This window comes from Scyliorhinus torazame, chromosome 22 (genome assembly GCF_047496885.1).
Source record: "Scyliorhinus torazame isolate Kashiwa2021f chromosome 22, sScyTor2.1, whole genome shotgun sequence".
NCBI lineage: Eukaryota > Metazoa > Chordata > Chondrichthyes > Carcharhiniformes > Scyliorhinidae > Scyliorhinus > Scyliorhinus torazame.
In genome coordinates this window covers 19,206,196-19,231,195 of record NC_092728.1, presented here as the reverse complement: position 1 = coordinate 19,231,195, position 25,000 = coordinate 19,206,196, and the positions used below count along the sequence as shown (strand labels likewise).

Genomic DNA, 25,000 nt, shown 5'->3' with positions numbered 1-25,000 from the left:
CTCCCGTCTCCCTCATTCCCCACCCTCTCCCCGTCTCCCTCAATCCCCACCCTCTCCCCGTCTCCTTCAATCCCCACCCTCTCCCCGTCTCCCTCAATCCCCACCCTCTCCCCGTCTCCCTCAATCCCCACCCTCTCCCCGTCTCCCTCAATCCCCACCCTCTCCCCGTCTCCCTCAATCCCACCCTCTCCCGTCTCCCTCAATTCCCACCCTCTCCCGTCTCCCTCATTCCCCACCCTCTCCCCGTCTCCCTCAATCCCCACCCTCTCCCCGTCTCCCTCAATCCCCACCCTCTCCCCGTCTCCCTCAATCCCCACCCTCTCCCCGTCTCCCTCAATCCCCACCCTCTCCCCGTCTCCCTCAATCCCCACCCTCTCCCCGTATCGCTCAATCCCCACCCTCTCCCCGTCTCCCTCAATCCCCACCCTCTCCCCGTATCCCACAATCCCCACCCTCTCCACGTCACCCTCAATCCCCACCCTCTCCCCGTATCCCTCAATCCCCACCCTCTCCCCGTATCCCTCAATCCCCACCCTCTCCCCGTATCCCTCAATCCCCACCCTCTCCCCGTCTCCCCCAATCCCCACCCTCCCTGTGTCCCTCAATCCCCACCCTCTCCCCGTATCCCTCAATCCCCACCCTCTCCCCGTATCCCTCAATCCCCACCCTCTCCCCGTATCCCTCAATCCCCACCCTCTCCCCGTATCCCTCAATCCCCACCCTCTCCCCGTCTCCCTCAATCCCCACCCTCCCAGTGTCCCTCAATCCCGACCCTCACCCCGTACCCCTCAATCGCGCCCACATCCCGTACCCCTCAATCCCGCCCACTCCCCGTACCCTCAATCCCGCCCACTCCCCATTTTCCTCAATCCCTACCTTCATGTCTGATCACGAGCACCCCCACATCCCCACCTCGCCAACCCCCACTAACCACCCCCAACAATTCAGCACACCGGACGGCGTGCCAGTATGATACCTTCCAGAGTCGAGCAGTCGGCATACTGGGAGGTTGAGTGGGGAGAGCTCATAGCGGAGGAGGATTGGCATCCCCCAGGTTGGAGAAGGGGCAAGACCTCCAAAGGGTGCTGCAGGTGGGGTGAGTGGGCACACGGGGTTCCTGAATTGAAGTTGCTAATTCAGCGCCCCCTCTCCAGTTGAGAAATGAGTCACGCGGGACCCACCCCGCTGCAGGTTTTCAGCCCGCCATTCCCAGTGTCCCCTTCCCCACCTTACCAGCACCCCAGCTGCTCGACTCAGGGGGGAATCGCACACATACACTACCTCTTTCCTTTGCACTGAAGGTGCGGGATTCCTGGTCAATTGATTCCACAGATGCTCAGGCACTCCCTCAGCACTGACCCTCCGACAGTGCGGCGTTCCCTCAGCACTGACCCTCCGACAGTGCGGCGCTCCCTCAGCACTGACCCTGCGACAGTGCGGCGCTCCCTCAGCACTGACCCTCCGACAGTGCGGCGTTCCCTCAGCACTGACCCTCCGACAGTGCGGCGCTCCCTCAGCACTGACCCTGCGACAGTGCAGCGCTCCCTCAGCACTGACCCTCCGACAGTGCGGCGCTCCCTCAGCACTGACCCTGCGACAATGCAGCGCTCCCTCAGCACTGACCCTCCGACAGTGCGGCGCTCCCTCAGCACTGACCCTGCGACAGTGCACACTCCCTCAGCACTGACCCTCCGACAGTGCGGTGCTCCCTCAGCACTGACCCTCCGACACTGCGGCGCTCCCTCAGCACTGACCCTCCGACAGTGCGGTGCTCCCTCAGTATTGACCCTCCGACAGTGCGGTGCTCCCTCAGCACTGACTCTCCGACAGTGCGGCGCTCCCTCAGCACTGACCCTCCGACAGTGCGGCGCTCCCTCAGCACTGACCCTCCGACAGTGCAGCGCTCCCTCAGCACTGAGTCTCCGACAGTGCGGTGCTCCCTCAGCACTGACCCTCCGACAGTGCGGCGCTCCCTCAGCACTGACCCTCCGACAGTGCAGCGCTCCCTCAGCACTGAGTCTCCGACAGTGCGGTGCTCCCTCAGCACTGACTCTCCGACAGTGTGGCGTTCCCTCAGCACTGACTCTCCGACAGTGTGGCGATCCCTCAGTACTGACCCTCCAATTGTCTGATGCATTCAGCTGTCCCTCATTTCTCCTTATGTCTATCAAGGGCAAATTTGGTCTGACTCATGCTTCTGTGAAGGGGAAGTTTTTTGAGATTATGGAGCGAAAGAAAAAGATAGCAATTGAGTCAGGAATGAACCAGTTGGGAATGGGGTTAAATCTCCCCACATTTTGCGCCTGTCTGTAACTTACAATCAATTGGACAACCTGCATTGTGCTCCAATTGATTTGAATACCCTACGTACAGCGTCCAGATGGAAATGTGTGGTGTGAGGAGACAGTGTGTGTGTGTGAGGAGACAGTGTGTGTGTGTGAGGAGACAGTGTGTGTGTGTGTGAGGAGACACAGCGTGTGTGTGTGAGAAGACAGTGTGTGTGTGTGAGGAGACACAGTGTGTGTGTGTGAGGAGACAGTGTGTGTGTGTGTGTGTGTGAGGAGACACAGTGTGTGTGTGTGAGGAGACAATGTGTGTGTGTGAGAAGACAATGTGTGTGTGTGTGTGTGTGAGAGGAGACACAGTGTGTGTGTGTGAGGAGACAATGTGTGTGTGTGTGTGTGTGTGAGGAGACACGGTGTGTGTGTGTGAGGAGACAGTGTGTGTGTGTGTGAGGAGACAATGTGTGTGTGTGTGAGGAGACAGTGTGTGTGTGAGGAGACACAGTGTGTGTGTGTGAGGAGACAGTGTGTGTGTGTGTGAGGAGACAATGTGTGTGTGTGAGGAGACACAGTGTGTGTGTGAGGAGACAATGTGTGTGTGTGTGAGGAGACAGTGTGTGTGTGAGGAGACACAGTGTGTGTGTGTGAGGAGACAGTGTGTGTGTGTGTGAGGAGACACAGTGTGTGTGTGAGGAGACACAGTGTGTGTGTGTGAGGAGACGCAGTGTGTGTGTGTGAGGAGACAGTGTGTGTGTGTGAGGAGACAATGTGTGTGTGTCAGGAGACAATGTGTGTGTGTGAGGAGACACAGTGTGTGTGTGTGAGGAGACAGTGTGTGTGTGAGGAGACACAGTGTGTGTGAGGAGACACTGTGTGTGTGTGAGGAGACTCAGTGTATGTGTGTGAGGAGACACAGTGTGTGTGAGGAGACACAGTGTGTGTGTGAGGAGACACAGTACGTGTGTGTGAGGAGACAGTGTGTGTGTGTGAGGAGACTCAGTGTGTGTGTGTGAGGAGACTCAGTGTGTGTGTGTGTGAGGAGACAATGTGTGTGTGTGAGCAGACACAGTGTGTGTGTGTGAGGAGACACAGTGCGTGTGTGTGAGGAGACTCAGTGTGTGTGTGTGTGTGTGTGAGGAGACTCAGTGTGTGTGTGTGTGAGGAGACTCAGTGTGTGTGTGTGTGAGGAGACAATGAGTGTGTGAGGAGACAATGAGTGTGTGAGGAGACACAGTGTGTGTGTGTGAGGAGACAGTGTGTGTGTGTGTGAGGAGACAATGTGTGTGTGTGAGGAGACACAGTGTGTGTGTGAGGAGACACAGTGTGTGTGTGAGGAGACAATGTGTGTGTGTGTGAGGAGACAGTGTGTGTGTGAGGAGACACAGTGTGTGTGTGTGAGGAGACAGTGTGTGTGTGTGTGAGGAGACAATGTGTGTGTGAGGAGACACAGTGTGTGTGTGAGGAGACACAGTGTGTGTGTGTGAGGAGACACAGTGTGTGTGTGTGAGGAGACAGTGTGTGTGTGTGAGGAGACAATGTGTGTGTGTCAGGAGACAATGTGTGTGTGTGAGGAGACACAGTGTGTGTGTGTGAGGAGACAGTGTGTGTGTGAGGAGACACAGTGTGTGTGAGGAGACACTGTGTGTGTGTGAGGAGACTCAGTGTATGTGTGTGAGGAGACACAGTGTGTGTGAGGAGACACAGTGTGTGTATGAGGAGACACAGTACGTGTGTGTGAGGAGACAATGTGTGTGTGTGAGCAGACACAGTGTGTGTGTGTGAGGAGACACAGTGCGTGTGTGTGAGGAGACTCAGTGTGTGTGTGTGTGTGTGAGGAGACTCAGTGTGTGTGTGTGTGAGGAGACTCAGTGTGTGTGTGTGTGAGGAGACAATGAGTGTGTGAGGAGACAATGAGTGTGTGAGGAGACACAGTGTGTGTGTGAGGAGACATAGTGTGTGTGAGGAGACATAGTGTGTGTGTGTGTGAGGAGACACAGTGTGTGTGTGTGAGGAGACACAGTGTGTGTGTGTGAGGAGACACTGTGTGTGTGTGTGTGTGTGAGGAGACAGTGTGTGTGTGAGGAGACACAGTGTGTGTGTGTGAGGAGACACAGTGTGTGTGTGTGAGGAGACAATGTGTGTGTGTGAGGAGACACAGTGTGTGTGTGAGGAGACAATGTGTGTGTGTGTGAGGAGACAGTGTGTGTGTGAGGAGACACAGTGTGTGTGTGTGAGGAGACAGTGTGTGTGTGTGTGTGAGGAGACAATGTGTGTGTGTGAGGAGACACAGTGTGTGTGTGAGGAGACACAGTGTGTGTGTGTGAGGAGACAGTGTGTGTGTGTGTGAGGAGACAATGTGTGTGTCTGAGGAGACACAGTGTGTGTGTGTGAGGAGACAGTGTGTGTGTGTGTGAGGAGACAATGTGTGTGTGAGGAGACACAGTGTGTGTGTGTGAGGAGACACTGTGTGTGTGAGGAGACACAGTGTGTGTGTGTGAGGAGACACAGTGTGTGTGTGTGAGGAGACAGTGTGTGTGTGATGAGACAGTGTGTGTGAGGAGACAGTGTGTGTGTGAGGAGACACAATGTGTGTGTGAGGAGACACAATGTTTGTGTGAGGAGACACTGTGTGTGTGTGTATGAGGAGTCAGTGTGTGTGTGTGTGTGTGAGGAGACACAGTGTGTGTGTGTGAGGAGACAATGTGTGTGTGTGTGTGTGTGTGAGGAGACACAGTGTGTGTGTGTGAGGAGACACAGTGTGTGTGTGTGTGTGAGGAGACACAGTGTGTGTGTGTGAGGAGACAATGTGTGTGTGTGAGGAGACACAGTGTGTGTGTGTGAGGAGACACAGTGTGTGTGAGGAGACACAGTGTGTGTGTGTGTGAGGAGACACAGTGTGTGTGTGTGAGGAGACACAGTGTGTGTGTGTGAGGAGACACAGTGTGTGTGTGTGAGGAGACACAGTGTGTGTGTGTGAGGAGACACAGTGTGTGTGTGTGAGGAGACACAGTGTGTGTGTGAGGAGACACAGTGCGTGTGTGAGGAGACACAGTGTGTGTGTGTGAGGAGACAGTGTGTGTGTGTGTGAGGAGACACAGTGTGTGTGTGTGAGGAGACAGTGTGTGTGTGTGAGGAGACAATGTGTGTGTGTGTGTGAGGAGACAGTGTGGTGTGTGTGTGTGTGAGGAGACACAGTGTGTGTGTGAGGAGACACAGTGTGTGAGGAGACACAGTGTGTGTGTGTGAGGAGACAGTGTGTGTGTGAGGTGACAGTGTGTGTGTGAGGAGACACAATGTGTGTGTGAGGAGACACATTGTGTGTGTGTGAGGAGACAACGTGTGTGTGTGAGGAGACACAGTGTGTGTGTGTGAGCAGACAGTGTGGCGATCCCTCAGTACTGACCCTCCAATTGTCTGATGCATTCAGCTGTCCCTCATTTCTCCTTATGTCTATCGAGGGCAAATTTGGTCTGACTCATGCTTCTGTGAAGGGGAAGTTTTTTGAGATTATGGAGCGAAAGAAAAAGATAGCAATCGAGTCAGGAATGAACCAGTTGGGAATGGGGTTAAATCTCCCCACATTTTGCGCCTGTCTGTAACTTACAATCAATTGGACAACCTGCATTGTGCTCCAATTGATTTGAATACCCTACGTACAGCGTCCAGATGGAAATGTGTGGTGTGAGGAGACAGTGTGTGTGTGTGAGGAGACAGTGTGTGTGTGTGAGGAGACAGTGTGTGTGTGTGTGAGGAGACACAGCGTGTGTGTGTGAGAAGACAGTGTGTGTGTGTGAGGAGACACAGTGTGTGTGTGTGAGGAGACAGTGTGTGTGTGTGTGTGTGTGAGGAGACACAGTGTGTGTGTGTGAGGAGACAATGTGTGTGTGTGAGAAGACAATGTGTGTGTGTGTGTGTGTGAGAGGAGACACAGTGTGTGTGTGTGAGGAGACAATGTGTGTGTGTGTGTGTGTGTGAGGAGACACAGTGTGTGTGTGTGAGGAGACAGTGTGTGTGTGTGTGAGAGGAGACGCAGTGTGTGTGTGTGAGGAGACAATGTGTGTGTGTGTGTGTGTGTGAGGAGACACAGTGTGTGTGTGTGAGGAGACAGTGTGTGTGTGTGTGAGGAGACAATGTGTGTGTGTGTGAGGAGACAGTGTGTGTGTGAGGAGACACAGTGTGTGTGTGTGAGGAGACAGTGTGTGTGTGTGTGTGAGGAGACAATGTGTGTGTGTGAGGAGACACAGTGTGTGTGTGTGTGTGAGGAGACACAGTGTGTGTGTGAGGAGACAATGTGTGTGTGTGTGAGGAGACAGTGTGTGTGTGAGGAGACACAGTGTGTGTGTGTGAGGAGACAGTGTGTGTGTGTCAGGAGACAATGTGTGTGTGTGAGGAGACACAGTGTGTGTGTCAGGAGACAATGTGTGTGTGTGAGGAGACAGCGTGTGTGTGTGTGAGGAGACAATGTGTGTGTGAGGAGACAGCGTGTGTGTGTGTGAGGAGACAATGTGTGTGTGTGAGGAGACAATGTGTGTGTGTCAGGAGACAATGTGTGTGTGTGAGGAGACACAGTGTGTGTGTGTGAGGAGACAGTGTGTGTGTGAGGAGACACAGTGTGTGTGAGGAGACACTGTGTGTGTGTGAGGAGACTCAGTGTATGTGTGTGAGGAGACACAGTGTGTGTGAGGAGACAGAGTGTGTGTGTGTGAGGAGACACAGTACGTGTGTGTGAGGAGACAGTGTGTGTGTGTGAGGAGACTCAGTGTGTGTGTGTGAGGAGACTCAGTGTGTGTGTGTGTGAGGAGACAATGTGTGTGTGTGAGCAGACACAGTGTGTGTGTGTGAGGAGACACAGTGCGTGTGTGTGAGGAGACTCAGTGTGTGTGTGTGTGTGAGGAGACTCAGTGTGTGTGTGTGTGAGGAGACTCAGTGTGTGTGTGTGTGAGGAGACAATGAGTGTGTGAGGAGACAATGAGTGTGTGAGGAGACACAGTGTGTGTGTGAGGAGACACAGTGTGTGTGTGAGGAGACATAGTGTGTGTGAGGAGACATAGTGTGTGTGTGTGTGAGGAGACACAGTGTGTGTGTGTGAGGAGACACAGTGTGTGTGTGTGTGTGTGAGGAGACAGTGTGTGTGTGAGGAGACAGTGTGTGTGTGAGGAGACACAGTGTGTGTGTGTGAGGAGACAATGTGTGTGTGTGTGAGGAGACAATGTGTGTGTGTGAGGAGACACAGTGTCTGTGTGAGGAGACAATGTGTGTGTGTGTGAGGAGACAGTGTGTGTGTGAGGAGACACAGTGTGTGTGTGTGAGGAGACAGTGTGTGTGTGAGTGAGGAGACAATGTGTGTGTGTGAGGAGACACAGTGTGTGTGTGTGAGGAGACAGTGTGTGTGTGTGTGAGGAGACAATGTGTGTGTGAGGAGACACAGTGTGTGTGTGAGAGGAGACACTGTGTGTGTGAGGAGACACAGTGTGTGTGTGTGAGGAGACAGTGTGTGTGTGAGGAGACAGTGTGTGTGTGAGGAGACAGTGTGTGTGTGAGGAGACACAATGTGTGTGTGAGGAGACACTGTGTGTGTATGAGGAGACACAGTGTGTGTGTGTGAGGAGACACAGTGTGTGTGTGTGTTTGTGTGAGGAGACACAGTGTGTGCGTGTGAGGAGACAATGTGTGTGTGTGAGGAGACACAGTGTGTGTGTGTGAGGAGACAGTGTGTGTGTGTGTGAGGAGACAATGTGTGTGTGTGTGAGGAGACAGTGTGTGTGTGAGGAGACACAGTGTGTGTGTGTGAGGAGACAGTGTGTGTGTGTGTGAGGAGACAATGTGTGTGTGTGAGGAGACACAGTGTGTGTGTGTGTGTGAGGAGACACAGTGTGTGTGTGAGGAGACAATGTGTGTGTGTGTGAGGAGACAGTGTGTGTGTGAGGAGACACAGTGTGTGTGTGAGGAGACAGCGTGTGTGTGTGTGAGGAGACAATGTGTGTGTGAGGAGACAATGTGTGTGTGTCAGGAGACAATGTGTGTGTGTGAGGAGACACAGTGTGTGTGTGTGAGGAGACAGTGTGTGTGTGAGGAGACACAGTGTGTGTGAGGAGACACTGTGTGTGTGTGAGGAGACTCAGTGTATGTGTGTGAGGAGACACAGTGTGTGTGAGGAGACACAGTGTGTGTGTGTGAGGAGACACAGTACGTGTGTGTGAGGAGACAGTGTGTGTGTGTGAGGAGACTCAGTGTGTGTGTGTGAGGAGACTCAGTGTGTGTGTGTGTGAGGAGACAATGTGTGTGTGTGAGCAGACACAGTGTGTGTGTGTGAGGAGACACAGTGCGTGTGTGTGAGGAGACTCAGTGTGTGTGTGTGTGTGAGGAGACTCAGTGTGTGTGTGTGTGAGGAGACTCAGTGTGTGTGTGTGTGAGGAGACAATGAGTGTGTGAGGAGACAATGAGTGTGTGAGGAGACACAGTGTGTGTGTGAGGAGACACAGTGTGTGTGTGAGGAGACATAGTGTGTGTGAGGAGACATAGTGTGTGTGTGTGTGAGGAGACACAGTGTGTGTGTGTGAGGAGACACAGTGTGTGTGTGTGAGGAGACACAGTGTGTGTGTGTGTGTATGAGGAGACAATGTGTGTGTGTGTGAGGAGACAATGTGTGTGTGTGAGGAGACACAGTGTGTGTGTGAGGAGACAATGTGTGTGTGTGTGAGGAGACAGTGTGTGTGAGGAGACACAATGTGTGTGTGTGAGGAGACAGTGTGTGTGTGAGTGAGGAGACAATGTGTGTGTGTGAGGAGACACAGTGTGTGTGTGTGAGGAGACAGTGTGTGTGTGTGTGAGGAGACAATGTGTGTGTGAGGAGACACAGTGTGTGTGTGAGAGGAGACACTGTGTGTGTGAGGAGACACAGTGTGTGTGTGTGAGGAGACACAGTGTGTGTGTGTGAGGAGACAGTGTGTGTGTGAGGAGACAGTGTGTGTGTGAGGAGACACAATGTGTGTGTGAGGAGACACAATGTGTGTGTGAGGAGACACTGTGTGTGTATGAGGAGACACAGTGTGTGTGTGTGAGGAGACACAGTGTGTGTGTGTGTGTGTGCGAGGAGACACAGTGTGTGTGTGTGAGGAGACAATGTGTGTGTGTGAGGAGACACAGTGTGTGTGTGTGAGGAGACACAGTGTGTGTGAGGAGACACAGTGTGTGTGTGTGAGGAGACACAGTGTGTGTGTGTGAGGAGACACAGTGCGTGTGTGAGGAGACACAGTGTGTGTGTGTGTGAGGAGACAGTGTGTGTGTGTGTGAGGAGACACAGTGTGTGTGTGTGAGGAGACAGTGTGTGTGTGTGTGTGAGGTGACACAGTGTGTGTGTGTGAGGAGACAGTGTGTGTGTGTGTGTGTGTGAGGAGACACAGTGTGTGTGTGTGAGGAGACAGTGTGTGTGTGTGTGAGGAGACAGTGTGTGTGTGTGTGAGGAGACAGTGTGTGTGTGAGGAGACACAATGTGTGTGTGAGGAGACACAGTGTGTGTGTGTGAGGAGACAACGTGTGTGTGTGAAGAGACACAGTGTGTGTGTGTGAGGAGACACAGTGTGTGTGTGTGAGGAGACACAGTGTGTGTATGAGGAGACAACGTGTGTGTGTGTGAGGAGACAACGTGTGTGTGTGTGTGTGTGTGAGGAGACAGTGTGTGTGTGTGTGTGTGTGAGGAGACACAGTGTGTGTGTGTGAGGAGACACAGTGTGTGTGTGTGTGAGGAGACACAGTGTGTGTGTGTGAGGAGACACAGTGTGTGTGTGTGTGAGGAGACAATGTGTGTGTGTGTGTGTGAGGAGACACAGTGTGTGTGTGTGAGGAGACACAGTGTGTGTGTGTGAGGAGACACAGTGTGTGTGTGTGTGAGGAGACAATGTGTGTGTGTGTGTGAGGTGACACAGTGTGTGTGTGTGAGGAGACAGTGTGTGTGTGTGTGTGTGTGAGGAGACACAGTGTGTGTGTGTGAGGAGACAGTGTGTGTGTGAGGAGACAGTGTGTGTGTGTGTGAGGAGACAGTGTGTGTGTGTGAGGAGACACAGTGTGTGTGTGTGAGGAGACAACGTGTGTGTGTGTGAGGAGACAATGTGTGTGTGTGAGGAGACACTATGTGTGTGTGTGAGGAGACACAGTGTGTGTGTGTGAGGAGACAGTGTGTGTGTGTGAGGAGACAGTGTGTGTGTGAGGAGACACAGTGTGTGTGTGTGAGGAGACACAGTGTGTGTGTGAGGAGACAGTGTGTGTGTGAGGAGACAACGTGTGTGTGTGTGTGTGAGGAGACACAGTGTGTGTGTGTGTGTGAGGAGACAGTGTGTGTGTGAGGAGACACTATGTGTGTGTGTGAGGAGACACAGTGTGTGTGTGTGTGAGGAGACACAGTGTGTGTGTGTGTGTGAGGAGACAGTGTGTGTGTGAGGAGACACTATGTGTGTGTGTGAGGAGACACAGTGTGTGTGTGAGGAGACACAGTGTGTGTGTGTGAGGAGACACAGTGTGTGTGTGTGAGGAGACAACGTGTGTGTGTGTGAGGAGACAATGTGTGTGTGTGAGGAGACACTATGTGTGTGTGTGAGGAGACACAGTGTGTGTGTGTGAGGAGACAGTGTGTGTGTGTGAGGAGACAGTGTGTGTGTGAGGAGACACAGTGTGTGTGTGTGAGGAGACACAGTGTGTGTGTGAGGAGACAGTGTGTGTGTGAGGAGACAACGTGTGTGTGTGTGTGTGAGGAGACACAGTGTGTGTGTGTGTGTGACGAGACAGTGTGTGTGTGAGGAGACACTATGTGTGTGTGTGAGGAGACACAGTGTGTGTGTGTGTGTGTGAGGAGACACAGTGTGTGTGTGTGTGTGAGGAGACAGTGTGCGTGTGAGGAGACACAGTGTGTGTGTGAGGAGACATAGTGTGTGTGAGGAGACATAGTGTGTGTGTGTGTGAGGAGACACAGTGTGTGTGTGTGAGGAGACACAGTGTGTGTGTGTGAGGAGACACAGTGTGTGTGTGTGTGTATGAGGAGACAATGTGTGTGTGTGTGAGGAGACAATGTGTGTGTGTGAGGAGACACAGTGTGTGTGTGAGGAGACAATGTGTGTGTGTGTGAGGAGACAGTGTGTGTGTGAGGAGACACAATGTGTGTGTGTGAAGAGACAGTGTGTGTGTGAGTGAGGAGACAATGTGTGTGTGTGAGGAGACACAGTGTGTGTGTGTGAGGAGACAGTGTGTGTGTGTGTGAGGAGACAATGTGTGTGTGAGGAGACACAGTGTGTGTGTGAGAGGAGACACTGTGTGTGTGAGGAGACACAGTGTGTGTGTGTGAGGAGACACAGTGTGTGTGTGTGAGGAGACAGTGTGTGTGTGAGGAGACAGTGTGTGTGTGAGGAGACAGTGTGTGTGTGAGGAGACACAATGTGTGTGTGAGGAGACACAATGTGTGTGTGAGGAGACACTGTGTGTGTATGAGGAGACACAGTGTGTGTGTGTGAGGAGACACAGTGTGTGTGTGTGTGTGTGCGAGGAGACACAGTGTGTGTGTGTGAGGAGACAATGTGTGTGTGTGAGGAGACACAGTGTGTGTGTGTGAGGAGACACAGTGTGTGTGAGGAGACACAGTGTGTGTGTGTGAGGAGACACAGTGTGTGTGTGTGAGGAGACACAGTGCGTGTGTGAGGAGACACAGTGTGTGTGTGTGTGAGGAGACAGTGTGTGTGTGTGTGAGGAGACACAGTGTGTGTGTGTGAGGAGACAGTGTGTGTGTGTGTGTGAGGTGACACAGTGTGTGTGTGTGAGGAGACAGTGTGTGTGTGTGTGTGTGTGAGGAGACACAGTGTGTGTGTGTGAGGAGACAGTGTGTGTGTGTGTGAGGAGACAGTGTGTGTGTGTGTGAGGAGACAGTGTGTGTGTGAGGAGACACAATGTGTGTGTGAGGAGACACAGTGTGTGTGTGTGAGGAGACAACGTGTGTGTGTGAAGAGACACAGTGTGTGTGTGTGAGGAGACACAGTGTGTGTGTGTGAGGAGACACAGTGTGTGTATGAGGAGACAACGTGTGTGTGTGTGAGGAGACAACGTGTGTGTGTGTGTGTGTGTGAGGAGACAGTGTGTGTGTGTGTGTGTGAGGAGACACAGTGTGTGTGTGTGAGGAGACACAGTGTGTGTGTGTGTGAGGAGACACAGTGTGTGTGTGAGGAGACACAGTGTGTGTGTGTGTGAGGAGACAATGTGTGTGTGTGTGTGTGAGGAGACACAGTGTGTGTGTGTGAGGAGACGCAGTGTGTGTGTGTGAGGAGACACAGTGTGTGTGTGTGTGAGGAGACAATGTGTGTGTGTGTGTGAGGTGACACAGTGTGTGTGTGTGAGGAGACAGTGTGTGTGTGTGTGTGTGTGAGGAGACACAGTGTGTGTGTGTGAGGAGACAGTGTGTGTGTGTGTGAGGAGACAGTGTGTGTGTATGTGAGGAGACAGTGTGTGTGTGTGAGGAGACACAGTGTGTGTGTGTGAGGAGACAGTGTGTGTGTGTGTGAGGAGACAGTGTGTGTGTGTGAGGAGACACAGTGTGTGTGTGTGAGGAGACAACGTGTGTGTGTGTGAGGAGACACAGTGTGTGTGTGTGAGGAGACAGTGTGTGTGTGTGAGGAGACAGTGTGTGTGTGAGGAGACACAGTGTGTGTGTGTGAGGAGACACAGTGTGTGTGTGAGGAGACAGTGTGTGTGTGAGGAGACAACGTGTGTGTGTGTGTGTGAGGAGACACAGTGTGTGTGTGTGTGAGGAGACAGTGTGTGTGTGAGGAGACACTATGTGTGTGTGTGAGGAGACACAGTGTGTGTGTGTGTGAGGAGACACAGTGTGTGTGTGTGTGTGAGGAGACAGTGTGTGTGTGAGGAGACACTATGTGTGTGTGTGAGGAGACACAGTGTGTGTGTGAGGAGACACAGTGTGTGTGTGTGAGGAGACACAGTGTGTGTGTGTGAGGAGACAACGTGTGTGTGTGTGAGGAGACAATGTGTGTGTGTGAGGAGACACTATGTGTGTGTGCGAGGAGACACAGTGTGTGTGTGTGAGGAGACAGTGTGTGTGTGTGAGGAGACAGTGTGTGTGTGAGGAGACACAGTGTGTGTGTGTGAGGAGACACAGTGTGTGTGTGAGGAGACAGTGTGTGTGTGAGGAGACAACGTGTGTGTGTGTGTGTGAGGAGACACAGTGTGTGTGTGTGTGTGAGGAGACAGTGTGTGTGTGAGGAGACACTATGTGTGTGTGTGAGGAGACACAGTGTGTGTGTGTGTGTGAGGAAACACAGTGTGTGTGTGTGTGTGTGAGGAGACAGTGTGTGTGTGAGGAGACACTATGTGTGTGTGTGAGGAGACACAGTGTGTGTGTGAGGAGACAGTGTGTGTGTGAGGAGACACTATGTGTGTGTGAGGAGACACGATGTGTGTGTGTGAGGAGACAGTGTGTGTGAGGAGACACAGTGTGTGTGTGAGGAGACTCAGTGCGTGTGTGTGAGGAGACACAGTGTGTGTGTGTGAGGAGACTCAGTGTGTGTGTGTGTGAGGAGACAATGAGTGTGTGAGGAGACACAGTGTGTGTGTGTGTGAGGAGACTCAGTGTGTGTGTGTGTGAGGAGACACAGTGTGTGTGTGAGGAGACACTATGTGTGTGTGTGAGGAGCCAGTGTGTGTGAGGAGACACAGTGTGTGTGTGAGGAGACACAGTGTGTGTGTGTGAGGAGACACAGTGCGTGTGTGTGAGGAGACACAGTGTGTGTGTGTGAGGAGACTCAGTGTGTGTGTGTGTGAGGAGACAATGAGTGTGTGAGGAGACACAGTGTGTGTGTGTGTGTGAGGAGACACAGTGTGTGTGTGTGTGTGAGGAGACAGTGTGTGTGTGTGAGGAGACTCAGTGTGTGTGTGAGGAGACATAGTGTGTGTGTGTGTGTGAGGAGACACAGTGTGTGTGTGTGAGGAGACAGTGTGTGTGTGTGAGGAGACACAGTGTGTGTGTGTGAGGAGACAGTGTGTGTGTGTGAGGAGACAGTGTGTGTGTGTGTGTGAGGAGATTCAGTGTGTGTGTGTGAGGAGACTCAGTGTGTGTGTGTGTGAGGAGACAATGAGTGTGTGAGGAGACACAGTGTGTGTGTGAGGAGACATAGTGTGTGTGAGGAGACATAGTGTGTGTGTGTGAGGAGACACTGTGTGTGTGTGAGGAGACACAGTGTGTGTGTGTGAGGAGACACAGTGTGTGTGTGTGTGTGAGGAGATTCAGTGTGTGTGTGTGAGGAGACTCAGTGTGTGTGTGTGAGGAGACAATGAGTGTGTGAGGAGACACAGTGTGTGTGTGAGGAGACATAGTGTGTGTGAGGAGACATAGTGTGTGTGTGTGAGGAGACACTGTGTGTGTGTGAGGAGACACAGTGTGTGTGTGTGAGGAGACACAGTGTGTGTGTGTGAGGAGACACAGTGTGTGTGTGTGTGTGTGAGGAGACAGTGTGTGTGTGAAGAGACACAGTGTGTGTGTGAGGAGACACAGTGTGTGTGTGAGGAGACAATGTGTGTGTGTGTGAGGAGACAGTGTGTGTGTGAGGAGACAGTGTGTGTGTGTGTGAGGAGACAATGTGTGTGTGTGAGGAGACACAGTGTGTGTGTGAGGGGACAATGTGTGTGTGTGTGAGGAGACAGTGTGTGTGTGAGGAGACACAGTGTGTGTGTGTGAGGAGACAGTGTGTGTGTGTGAGGAGACACAGTGTGTGTGTGAGGAGACACAGTGTGTGTGTGAGGAGACACAGTGTGTGTGTGAGGAGACAGTGTGTGTGTGTGTGAGGAGACAATGTGTGTGTGTGAGGAGACACAGTGTGTGTGTGAGGAGACACAGTGTGTGTGTGAGGAGACACAGTGTGTGTGTGTGAGGAGACAGTGTGTGTGTGTGAGGAGACAATGTGTGTGTGTGAGGAGACACAGTGTGTGTGTGTGAGGAGACAGTGTGTGTGTGAGGAGACACAGTGTGTGTGTGTGAGGAGACACTGTGTGTGTATGAGGAGACACAGTGTGTGTGTGTGAGGAGACAGTGTGTGTGTGAGGAGACACAATGTGTGTGTAAGGAGACACTGTGTGTGTGTGTATGAGGAGACAATGTGTGTGTGTGTGAGGAGACACAGTGTGTGTGTGTGAGGAGACACAGTGTGTGTGTGTGTGTGAGGAGACACAGTGTGTGTGTGTGTGAGGAGACAATGTGTGTGTGTGAGGAGACACAGTGTGTGTGTGTGTGAGGAGACACAGTGTGTGTGAGGAGACACAGTGTGTGTTTGTGTGAGGAGACAATGTGTGTGTGTGAGGAGACACAGTGTGTGTGAGGAGACACAGTGTGTGTGTGTGAGGAGACACAGTGTGTGTGTGTGAGGAGACACAGTGCGTGTGTGAGGAGACACAGTGTGTGTGTGTGTGTGAGGAGACAGTGTGTGTGTGTGTGTGAGGAGACACAGTGTGTGTGTGTGAGGAGACACAGTGTGTGTGAGGAGACATAGTGTGTGTGTGTGAGGAGACACAGTGTGTGTGTGTGAGGAGACACAGTGCGTGTGTGAGGAGACACAGTGTGTGTGTGTGTGTGAGGAGACAGTGTGTGTGTGTGTGTGAGGAGACACAGTGTGTGTGTGTGAGGAGACAGTGTGTGTGTGTGTGAGGAGACAATGTGTGTGTGTGTGAGGTGACACAGTGTGTGTGTGTGAGGAGACAGTGTGTGTGTGTGTGTGTGAGGAGACACAGTGTGTGTGTGAGGAGACACAGTGTGTGTGTGTGAGGAGACAGTGTGTGTGTGAGGAGACAGTGTGTGTGTGAGGAGACAGTGTGTGTGTGAGGAGACACAGTCTGTGTGTGTGAGGAGACACAGTGTGTGTGTGTGAGGAGACAGTGTGTGTGTGAGGAGACAGTGTGTGTGTGAGGAGACAGTGTGTGTGTGAGGAGACACAGTCTGTGTGTGTGAGGAGACACAGTGTGTGTGTGTGAGGAGACAACGTGTGTGTGTGAGGAGACACAGTGTGTGTGTGTGAGGAGACACAGTGTGTGTGTGAGGAGACAATGTGTGTGTGTGTGAGGAGACAGTGTGTGTGTGAGGAGACACAGTGTGTGTGTGTGAGGAGACAGTGTGTGTGTGTGTGAGGAGACAATGTGTGTGTGTGAAGAGACACAGTGTGTGTGTGTGTGAGGAGACAGTGTGTGTGTGAGGAGACACAGTGTGTGTGTGTGAGGAGACACTGTGTGTGTGTGAGGAGACAGTGTGTGTGTGAGGAGACAGTGTGTGTGTGAGGAGACACAATGTGTGTGTGAGGAGACACAATGTGTGTGTGAGGAGACACTGTGTGTGTGTGTGAGGAGACACAGTGTGTGTGTGTGTGTGAGGAGACTCAGTGTGTGTGTGAGGAGACTCAGTGTGTGTGTGTGAGGAGACAGTGTGTGTGTGAGGAGACACAGTGTGTGTGTGTGAGGAGACAGTGTGTGTGTGAGGAGACACAGTGTGTGTGAGGAGACACTGTGTGTGTGTGAGGAGACTCAGTGTATGTGTGTGAGGAGACACAGTGTGTCTGAGGAGACACAGTGTGTGTGTGTGAGGAGACACAGTACGTGTGTGTGAGGAGACAGTGTGTGTGTGTGAGGAGACTCAGTGTGTGTGTGTGAGGAGACTCAGTGTGTGTGTGTGTGAGGAAACAATGTGTGTGTTTGTGTGTGAGGAGACACTGTGTGTGTGAGGAGACTCATTGTGTGTGTGAGGAGACTCAGTGTGTGTGTGTGTGAGGAAACAATGTGTGTGTTTGTGTGTGAGGAGACACTGTGTGGGTGAGGAGACACAGTGTATATGTGTGAGGAGACAATGTGTGTGTGTGTGAGGAGACACTGTGTGTGTGAGGAGACAGTGTGTGTGTGAGGAGACAGTGTGTGTGAGGAGACAGTGTGTGTGAGGAGACACTGTGTGTGTGTGTGAGGAGACACAGTGTGTGTGTGTGAGGAGACAGTGTGTGTGTGTGAGGAGACTGTGTGTTTGTGTGTGTGTGAGGAGACAATGTGTGTGTGTGTGTGTGAGGAGACTCATTGTGTGTGTGTGAGGAGACAATGTGTGTGTGTGTGTGAGGAGACACTGTGTGTGTGTGTGAGGAGACACTGTGTGAGGAGACACTGTGTGTGAGGAGACAGTCTGTGTGAGGAGACAGTCTGTGTGTGGAGACAGTGTGTGAGGAGACAGTGTGTGTGAGGAGACACTGTGTGTGAGGAGACAGTGTGTGTGAGGAGACAGTGTGTGTGAGGAGACACTGTGTGTGAGGAGACACTGTGTGTGAGGAGACAGTCTGTGTGAGGAGACAGTCTGTGTGTGGAGACAGTGTGTGAGGAGACAGTGTGTGTGAGGAGACACTGTGTGTGAGGAGACACTGTGTGTGAGGAGACACTGTGTGTGAGGAGACACTGTGTGCGAGGAGACACTGTGTGTGAGGAGACAGTGTGTGTGAGGAGACACTGTGTGTGTGAGGGGACGTGAGTGTGTGTGTGTGAGGAGACACACAGTGAATGTGTGTGAGGAGACACAGTGTGTGTGTGTGAGGAGACACTGTGTGTGTGTGTGTGTGTGTGAGGAGACTCAGTGTGTGTGTGAGGAGACTCAGTGTGTGTGTGTGTGAGGAAACAATGTGTGTGTTTGTGTGTGAGGAGACACTGTGTGTGTGAGGAGACAATGTGTGTGTGTGTGAGGAGACAATGTGTGTGTGTGTGAGGAGACAATGTGTGTGTGTGTGAGGAGACACAGTGTGTGTGTGTGAGGAGACACAGTGTGTGTGTGAGGAGACAGTGTGTGTGTGTGAGGAGACAGTGTGTGTGAGGAGACAGTGTGTGTGAGGAGACAATGTGTGTGCGGAGACACTGTGCGAGGAGACACTGTGTGAGGAGACACCTGTGTGTGTGTGAGGAGACACCTGTGTGTGAGGAGACAGTGTGTGAGAGGAGACAGTGTGTGTGAGGAGACAGTGTGTGAGAGGAGACAGTGTGTGAGAGGAGACAGTGTGTGAGAGGAGACACTGTGTGCGAGGAGACACTGTGTGAGGAGACACCTGTGTGTGTGTGAGGAGACACCTGTGTGAGGAGACACTGTGTGTGAGGAGACACTGTGTGCGAGGAGACAGTGTGTGAGAGGAGACAGTGTGTGTGAGGAGACACTGTGTGTGAGGAGACAGTGTGTGTGAGGAGACCCCTGTGTGTGAGGAGACACTGTGTGTGAGGAGACAGTGTGTGAGAGGAGACAGTGTGTGAGAGGAGACAGTGTGTGAGAGGAGACAGTGTGTGAGAGGAGACACTGTGTGCGAGGAGACACTGTGCGAGGAGACACTGTGTGAGGAGACTGTGTGTGTGAGGAGACACTGTGTGAGGAGACACTGTGTGAGGAGACTGTGTGTGAGGAGACACTGTGTGTGTGAGGAGACACTGTGTGTGAGGAGACACTGTGTGTGTGAGGAGACAGTGTGTGTGTGAGGAGACACTGTGTGTGAGGAGACTGTGTGTGTGGAGACACTGTGTGTGTGTGAGGAGACAGTGTGTGTGTGAGGGGACGTGCGTGTGTGTGGAGACACTGTGTGTGAGGAGACACTGTGTGTGTGAGGAGACAGTGTGTGTGTGAGGAGACAGTGTGTGTGTGGAGACAGTGTGTGTGAGGAGACAGTGTGTGAGAGGAGACAGTGTGTGAGAGGAGACAGTGTGTGAGAGGAGACAGTGTGTGTGAGGAGACACTGTGTGCGAGGAGACACTGTGTGAGGAGACACTGTGTGAGGAGACACCTGTGTGTGTGTGAGGAGACAGTGTGTGTGTGAGGGGACGTGCGTGTGTGTGGAGACACTGTGTGTGAGGAGACAGTGTGTGTGAGGAGACAGTGTGTGTGAGGAGACAGTGTGTGAGAGGAGACAGTGTGTGTGAGGAGACAGTGTGTGTGAGGGGACAGTGTGTGTGAGGAGACAGTGTGTGTGAGGAGACAGTGTGTGAGAGGAGACAGTGTGTGAGAGGAGACAGTGTGTGTGAGGAGACACTGTGTGCGAGGAGACACTGTGTGAGGAGACACTGTGTGAGGAGACACCTGTGTGTGTGTGAGGAGACAGTGTGTGTGTGAGGGGACGTGCGTGTGTGTGGAGACACTGTGTGTGAGGAGACAGTGTGTGTGTGGAGACACTGGAGACACTGAGGAGACACTGTGTGTGTGAGGAGACACTGTGTGTGAGGAGACACTGTGTGTGTGGAGACACTGTGTGTGTGAGGAGACACTGTGGGTGTGAGGAGACACTGTGTGTGAGGGGACAGTGTGTGTGAGGGGACAGTGTGTGTGAGGGGACAGTGTGTGTGAGGGGACAGTGTGTGTGAGGAGACAGTGTGTGAGGAGACAGTGTGTGTGAGGAGACACTGTGTGCGAGGAGACACTGTGTGAGGAGACACTGTGTGCGAGGAGACACTGTGTGAGGAGACACTGTGTGTGAGGAGACAGTGTGTTTGTGGAGACACTGTGTGTGTGAGGGGACGTGTGTGTGTGTGTGTGTGTGTGTGAGGAGACACACAGTGAATGTGTGTGAGGAGACACAGTGTGTGTGTGTGAGGAGACACTGTGTGTGTGTGTGTGAGGAGACACAGTGTGTGTGAGGAGACTCAGTGTGTGTGTGTTTGAGGAAACAATGTGTGTGTTTGTGTGTGAGGAGACACTGTGTGTGTGAGGAGACACAGTGTGTGTGTGTGAGGAGACACAGTGTGTGTGTGTGAGGAGACACAGTGTGTGTGTGAGGAGACAGTGTGTGTGTGAGGAGACAGTGTGTGTGTGGAGACACTGTGTGTGTGGAGACACTGGAGACAGTGTGTGTGTGGAGACAGTGTGTGTGTGGAGACAGTGTGTGTGTGGAGACACTGTGTGTATGGAGACAGTGTGTGTGAGGAGACAGTGTGTGTGAGGAGACTGTGTGTGTGTGAGGAGACAGTGTGTGTGTGAGGGGACAGTGTGTGTGTGAGGAGACACTGTGTGTGAGGAGACACTGTGTGTGAGGAGACATTGTGTGTGTGTGAGGAGATACAATGAGATAGGGTGTGATGGTGAGTGTGAGAGTGTCATTAGTCAGTCCGCCCCATCTCGGGAAGTGTACACTATTCACCAGGTGAGGCCTCACCAATGCCCTGCACCGCTGGAGGTAGACCGCACGATTCTTATTCCCCGGCCCCACCCTCTGCAATAAAGGGCTACATTCCAATCACCTTCCCTAGCACTCGCTGTCCCCACCTGGTGACGTTTGGTGATTGATAGAGCAGGCCTCTCCATACGGCAGCCGATTGGCGGACTGTCCCCTCTGCAGTGGGGTGGGTGGATCAGGTTGCCATGGGTGAAGTGGAAAGCCCTGTCCAAACATGCCTGGCAAGGAGGCTCCTTCCCTCTTCCCATTGTGGTTGTGAGTCAGACGCTGAACAGGCCGAGGCTTGGAGACACTGTGTACTCCCCCAGCGCTGGCACCTGCACCCAGCCAAGCCCTACATTCTACTGGCAGGAACGACAGAGAATTACACACACAAAAAAAACATCTAAACCGCATCAGGAAATGCAGCAGCTCTGGGAGGCAGTGTCAGGAAACCATTCTATTTTTAGGCCCAAGGAGGGAGGTAGGCTTCCATCGCCCCGCCCCTCCGGCCTAACTCAAGGTACAATTTTGAACACTGGCGTTCGAAGCGCCTAGGACTTTCCACGAATAGGATGTCACTGTCAATCAGAAAATTGGCCAAGGCTCGGGGCTGACACAGTGACAAGCAACATTTGCGCCACACAAGTGCCAGGCAATGGCCACCTCCTACAAGAGAGGATCTAACCACCGCCCCTTGACATTCACTGACATTCCCATCGCTGAATCCCCCACACTCAACATCCTGGGGGTTACCATTGATCAGAAACTGAACTGGACCCAGCCGTATAAATACTGTGGCTACCAGCGCAGGTCAGAGGCTGGGAATCCTGCGGAGAGTAACTCACCTCCTGACTCCCCCCAAAGCCTGTCCACCATCGACAAGGACACAAGTCAGGAGTGTGATGGACTCGCCCACTCGCCTGGATGAGCGCGGCTCCGACAACACTCGAGAAGGTTGACACCATCCAGGACAAAGCAGCCCCCCCGCTCGATCGACACGCTGTGGTGGTATGTATTAGGGGTAATACGGTATACCACGTGTCGACAGGCTATTGGTGGAGGGATGCCAGGTCCTGATAGGATCTGCCACCTACTGGACTCCACCCAGAAATGCCGGTATAAGAACCCAGTTTTCCCTCCATTTCCCTCAGCAGCTGCATTCTGTAACCACGCTGCTGGGGATAAAGTTCTGCTTAATAAAGCCTTCAATTGACATTCCCTCAACCTGCCTCGCGTCATATTGACGGTGCTACACACGTGAACCCCCACCTTCAACACCCACTCCCCCCACCCACCGACGCACAGCGGCAGCCGTGTGCACCGTCTACAAGATGCACGGCGGCCACTCGCCAAGGCTCCTTCGACAAGCGCCACCCAGACCCACCACCTCTACCCCCGCATGGACGGGACCTCTTCAGACATTCCTCTCAGCGACCTGGGAGTTCCGACCCTCCCTCCCTACACTCCCCCACCCCCTCCCCTCTGGCTTCACCTCCACCCCCCCCAAATATCCCACAACCCCCACAATGCATCCCCTACCCTCCCTGCCCCCAGTGTCGTGTTGGGTGTCCTGCTATACAAACGAACCAACACGGTTGTAGATGGTACAACTCTGTTTTATTATTCTTGATAACATCTACTGTATACTTCTGGCTGTGGTTCGTACTTTACCAGTTAACCTGTGGACCCAGCCCTTGCACTATCTTAGAGAGGCACTCAGCACATGGTCTATGTCTGAGTGGCGCGCTGCGAGCTCTGTGCTCTGAGCTATCTCCTGCTGGAAATGAGCAGGAACTGTGGTGTTCCCCGTTTTATAGTGCGTGTGCTCTCACTGGTGATTGGCTGTGATGTGTGTGTGTGTGTTGATTGGTCCATCGACCTGTCCATCAGTGTGTGTGATTGCACCATGATATGTTAATATGAATATCATGACACCCAGGACACTCTGGCACTCACCCGAAATGTAGCCCCGGCTCCTCAACTCAGGAATGGTGCTTCCGGGCCGAAGAGTACCTCTTCCGGCCACTACAGGCGCTGTGCCCGAAGGGGGTCGGAGAGATGTCGGCCAATTCCCAAGGCGGGACGTCCGTCCAAGGGCGGCAGGAAGTACCACCTGCGGCCAACTGAGCGGGAAACGGCGGCGGCACTCTGTCAGAGAAGGAGGCGGGGGGTGAAACTATCGTCCGACTGCCGGCTGTTTTTTTAAAAAAAAACATCTCGTTCCCAGCACCCCACCTTTTAGGGAAACGGAAATCTTCCGTCCTTACCCCAGCCAAGCCTACACGTGACTCCAAATCCCAATGTAGTCCACTCTTAACTGCTCCCTCAGATGTGGCCCTGGCGAGACGCTCGATCGAAAGCGGCAACGGGGGATGGGCCAACGGCGCCCACATTCCCCGCACGTCACCGGGAAAGAGGAATCGCAAATATATCTCAAAAATCTGAACCATGGGGGTTAAGCAAGTTGCTTCAAGTTGTTGCATGGCTGCTATTTAATACAAACAGAATGTCGGTGTGCTAATGGTATGTTGGCCTTCATTGCGAGAGTTTTCGAGTACAGAAGCAGGGATGTGTTGCTGCAATTGTACAGGGCCTTGGTGAGGCCTCGCCTGGAGTATTGTGGGCAGTTTTACTCTCCTCTGAGGAAGGGTGTTCTTGCTCTCGAGGGAGTGCAGCGAAGGTTTGCTAGGTTGATTCCGGGGATGGAGGGACTGACGAATGAGGAGAGATTGTCCAGGTTGGGATTGTTCTCGCTGGAGTTCAGAAGAATGAGGGGGGGGGGGGGGGGACCTCATAGAGGTGCAAGGAAGACTTTTCCAATGTTGGGGGGTGTCCAGAACCAGGGGTCACAGCCTGAGGATTCAGGGTAAACCATTTCGGACAGAGATAAAAAGACATTTCTTCACCCAAAGAGTGGTGAGCCTGTGGAATTCATTACCACGAGAAGTAGTTGATGCTAAAACAGTGAATGTATTCAAGAGGTGGCTGGATACAGCACTTGGGGAGAATCATGATGGTGATGAATGGCGGAGCAGGCTCGAAGGGCCAAAAGGGCTCCTCCTGCTCCTATCTTCTACGCATCTATGTATATGTGTGATTCTGGAATATCCAAAAGATGTGCGGCCCAGGTCAATTGGCCGTGCTAAATTGCCACAACGATTTGGGGATACGGCGATAGGGTGGGGAATTGGGCCTAGGTTAGGGTGCTCTGTCGGAGGGCCGGTGCAGACTCGATGGGCCAAATGGCCTCTTTCTGCCATGTACGAATTCTATGGGAAGCCATGTTCTAGCCTGTGGTACAAGCCGTATGGGTTTCCATGCCCCGTGCAGTCTCAGCTTCCTTACCCTTACTTGAGGAAGGGGTATCCTGGTGTCGGAGGCCGGTTCCCGGGATGAAGGGGGCGTGTCCGATGAGGAAAGGGTTGAGCAGGTCGGGATCCTGTACCCATTGGAGTTTAGAAGCACGAGAGGTGATCCCGTTGAAACGTGTCGGATTCTGAAGGGAGGGGGCGTTGAGAGGGTGGATGCCGAGAGAATCTAGTACTTGGGGGAGGGGGGGGGGGGTTGCCCATTGAAACCTAGCCCATGGTGCCCGGAAACCCGCGGTCGGGGGGGGGGGGGGGGGGGGGGTGGGGGGTCGGCATGGATGCGTGCTGCCAGTAGGAACAAAGGATCCTGACGGTCAAAAAATTCATCCCGCAGCTTGCCTTTTACCTTCAGCAAGTTTATTCTGCGCCTAGTTCAGGTGAGGTCCAAACCCTGGAGGATGTAATTCTCGTGGCTTGCACACGCCGACACAGGGACACATTCACATCTAAAACAAAACATCCACTTGTTAGATGCGATTTGGTCATTGGGCAGCACATATTGAGCAATCCTGAGCGCGCCAGCAGCTTCACTAACAGCCGATTCCACCTAGTCAGCCAAGCCCATGACCTGGCTCCTTTTTTCTTGATACAAGTGAGCATGTTCACTTGCAAGAACTCACCTGGAGCCTTCAGCTCTGTCAAGAGAGAGAAATTCGGCTGAAACCGTAGCAAAACAACGAGCACCAGGTAGCGAGGGAGACAAGAGAGAGAACGGGAGTGAGAGAGAGAGACAGACAGACAGAGAGACAGGTAGAAAGAGGGAGAGACAAAAAGAGGGAGAGATAGAAGGGAGGGACAGAGAGCGAAAGAGAGAGCAGACAGACAGAGAGAGGCAGGCAGGGCAAGACAGGGATTGACAGAGAACAGAGAGACAGACCAAGAGAGACAGAGACGGAGATAGAGAGAGACAAATAGAGAGAGAGACAAACAGACAGATAGAGAGAAAGACGGAGACAGACAGAGAGAAAGAGAGAGAGTGACAGAGAGAAAGAGAGAGACAGGAGAGAGACAGAGAGAGACACACACAGAAAGATATAGAGAGACAGAAGGCCAGAGACAGAGAGACAGAGCGAGAGACACAGAGAGACCAGAGAGACCCACAGAGGGAGGGAGAGAGAGACAGAGAGAATGAGCCAGAGATAGACAGGGAGAGAGAGGGAGACAGATA

The 25,000-nt window shown here is 52.9% G+C and overlaps 1 protein-coding gene across 1 annotated transcript in view; it reads right to left on the bottom strand.

Moving 5' to 3' along the window:
* LOC140398944 (creatine transporter-like) overlaps positions 1-25,000 on the bottom strand; it is a 157,371-nt gene that overhangs the window by 92,561 nt on the left and 39,810 nt on the right. The window contains exon 3 of the mRNA XM_072487936.1: positions 22,642-22,718. Within this exon, the coding sequence (XP_072344037.1) occupies positions 22,642-22,718 (77 nt within the window). The remainder of the gene's footprint in view (positions 1-22,641; positions 22,719-25,000) is intronic.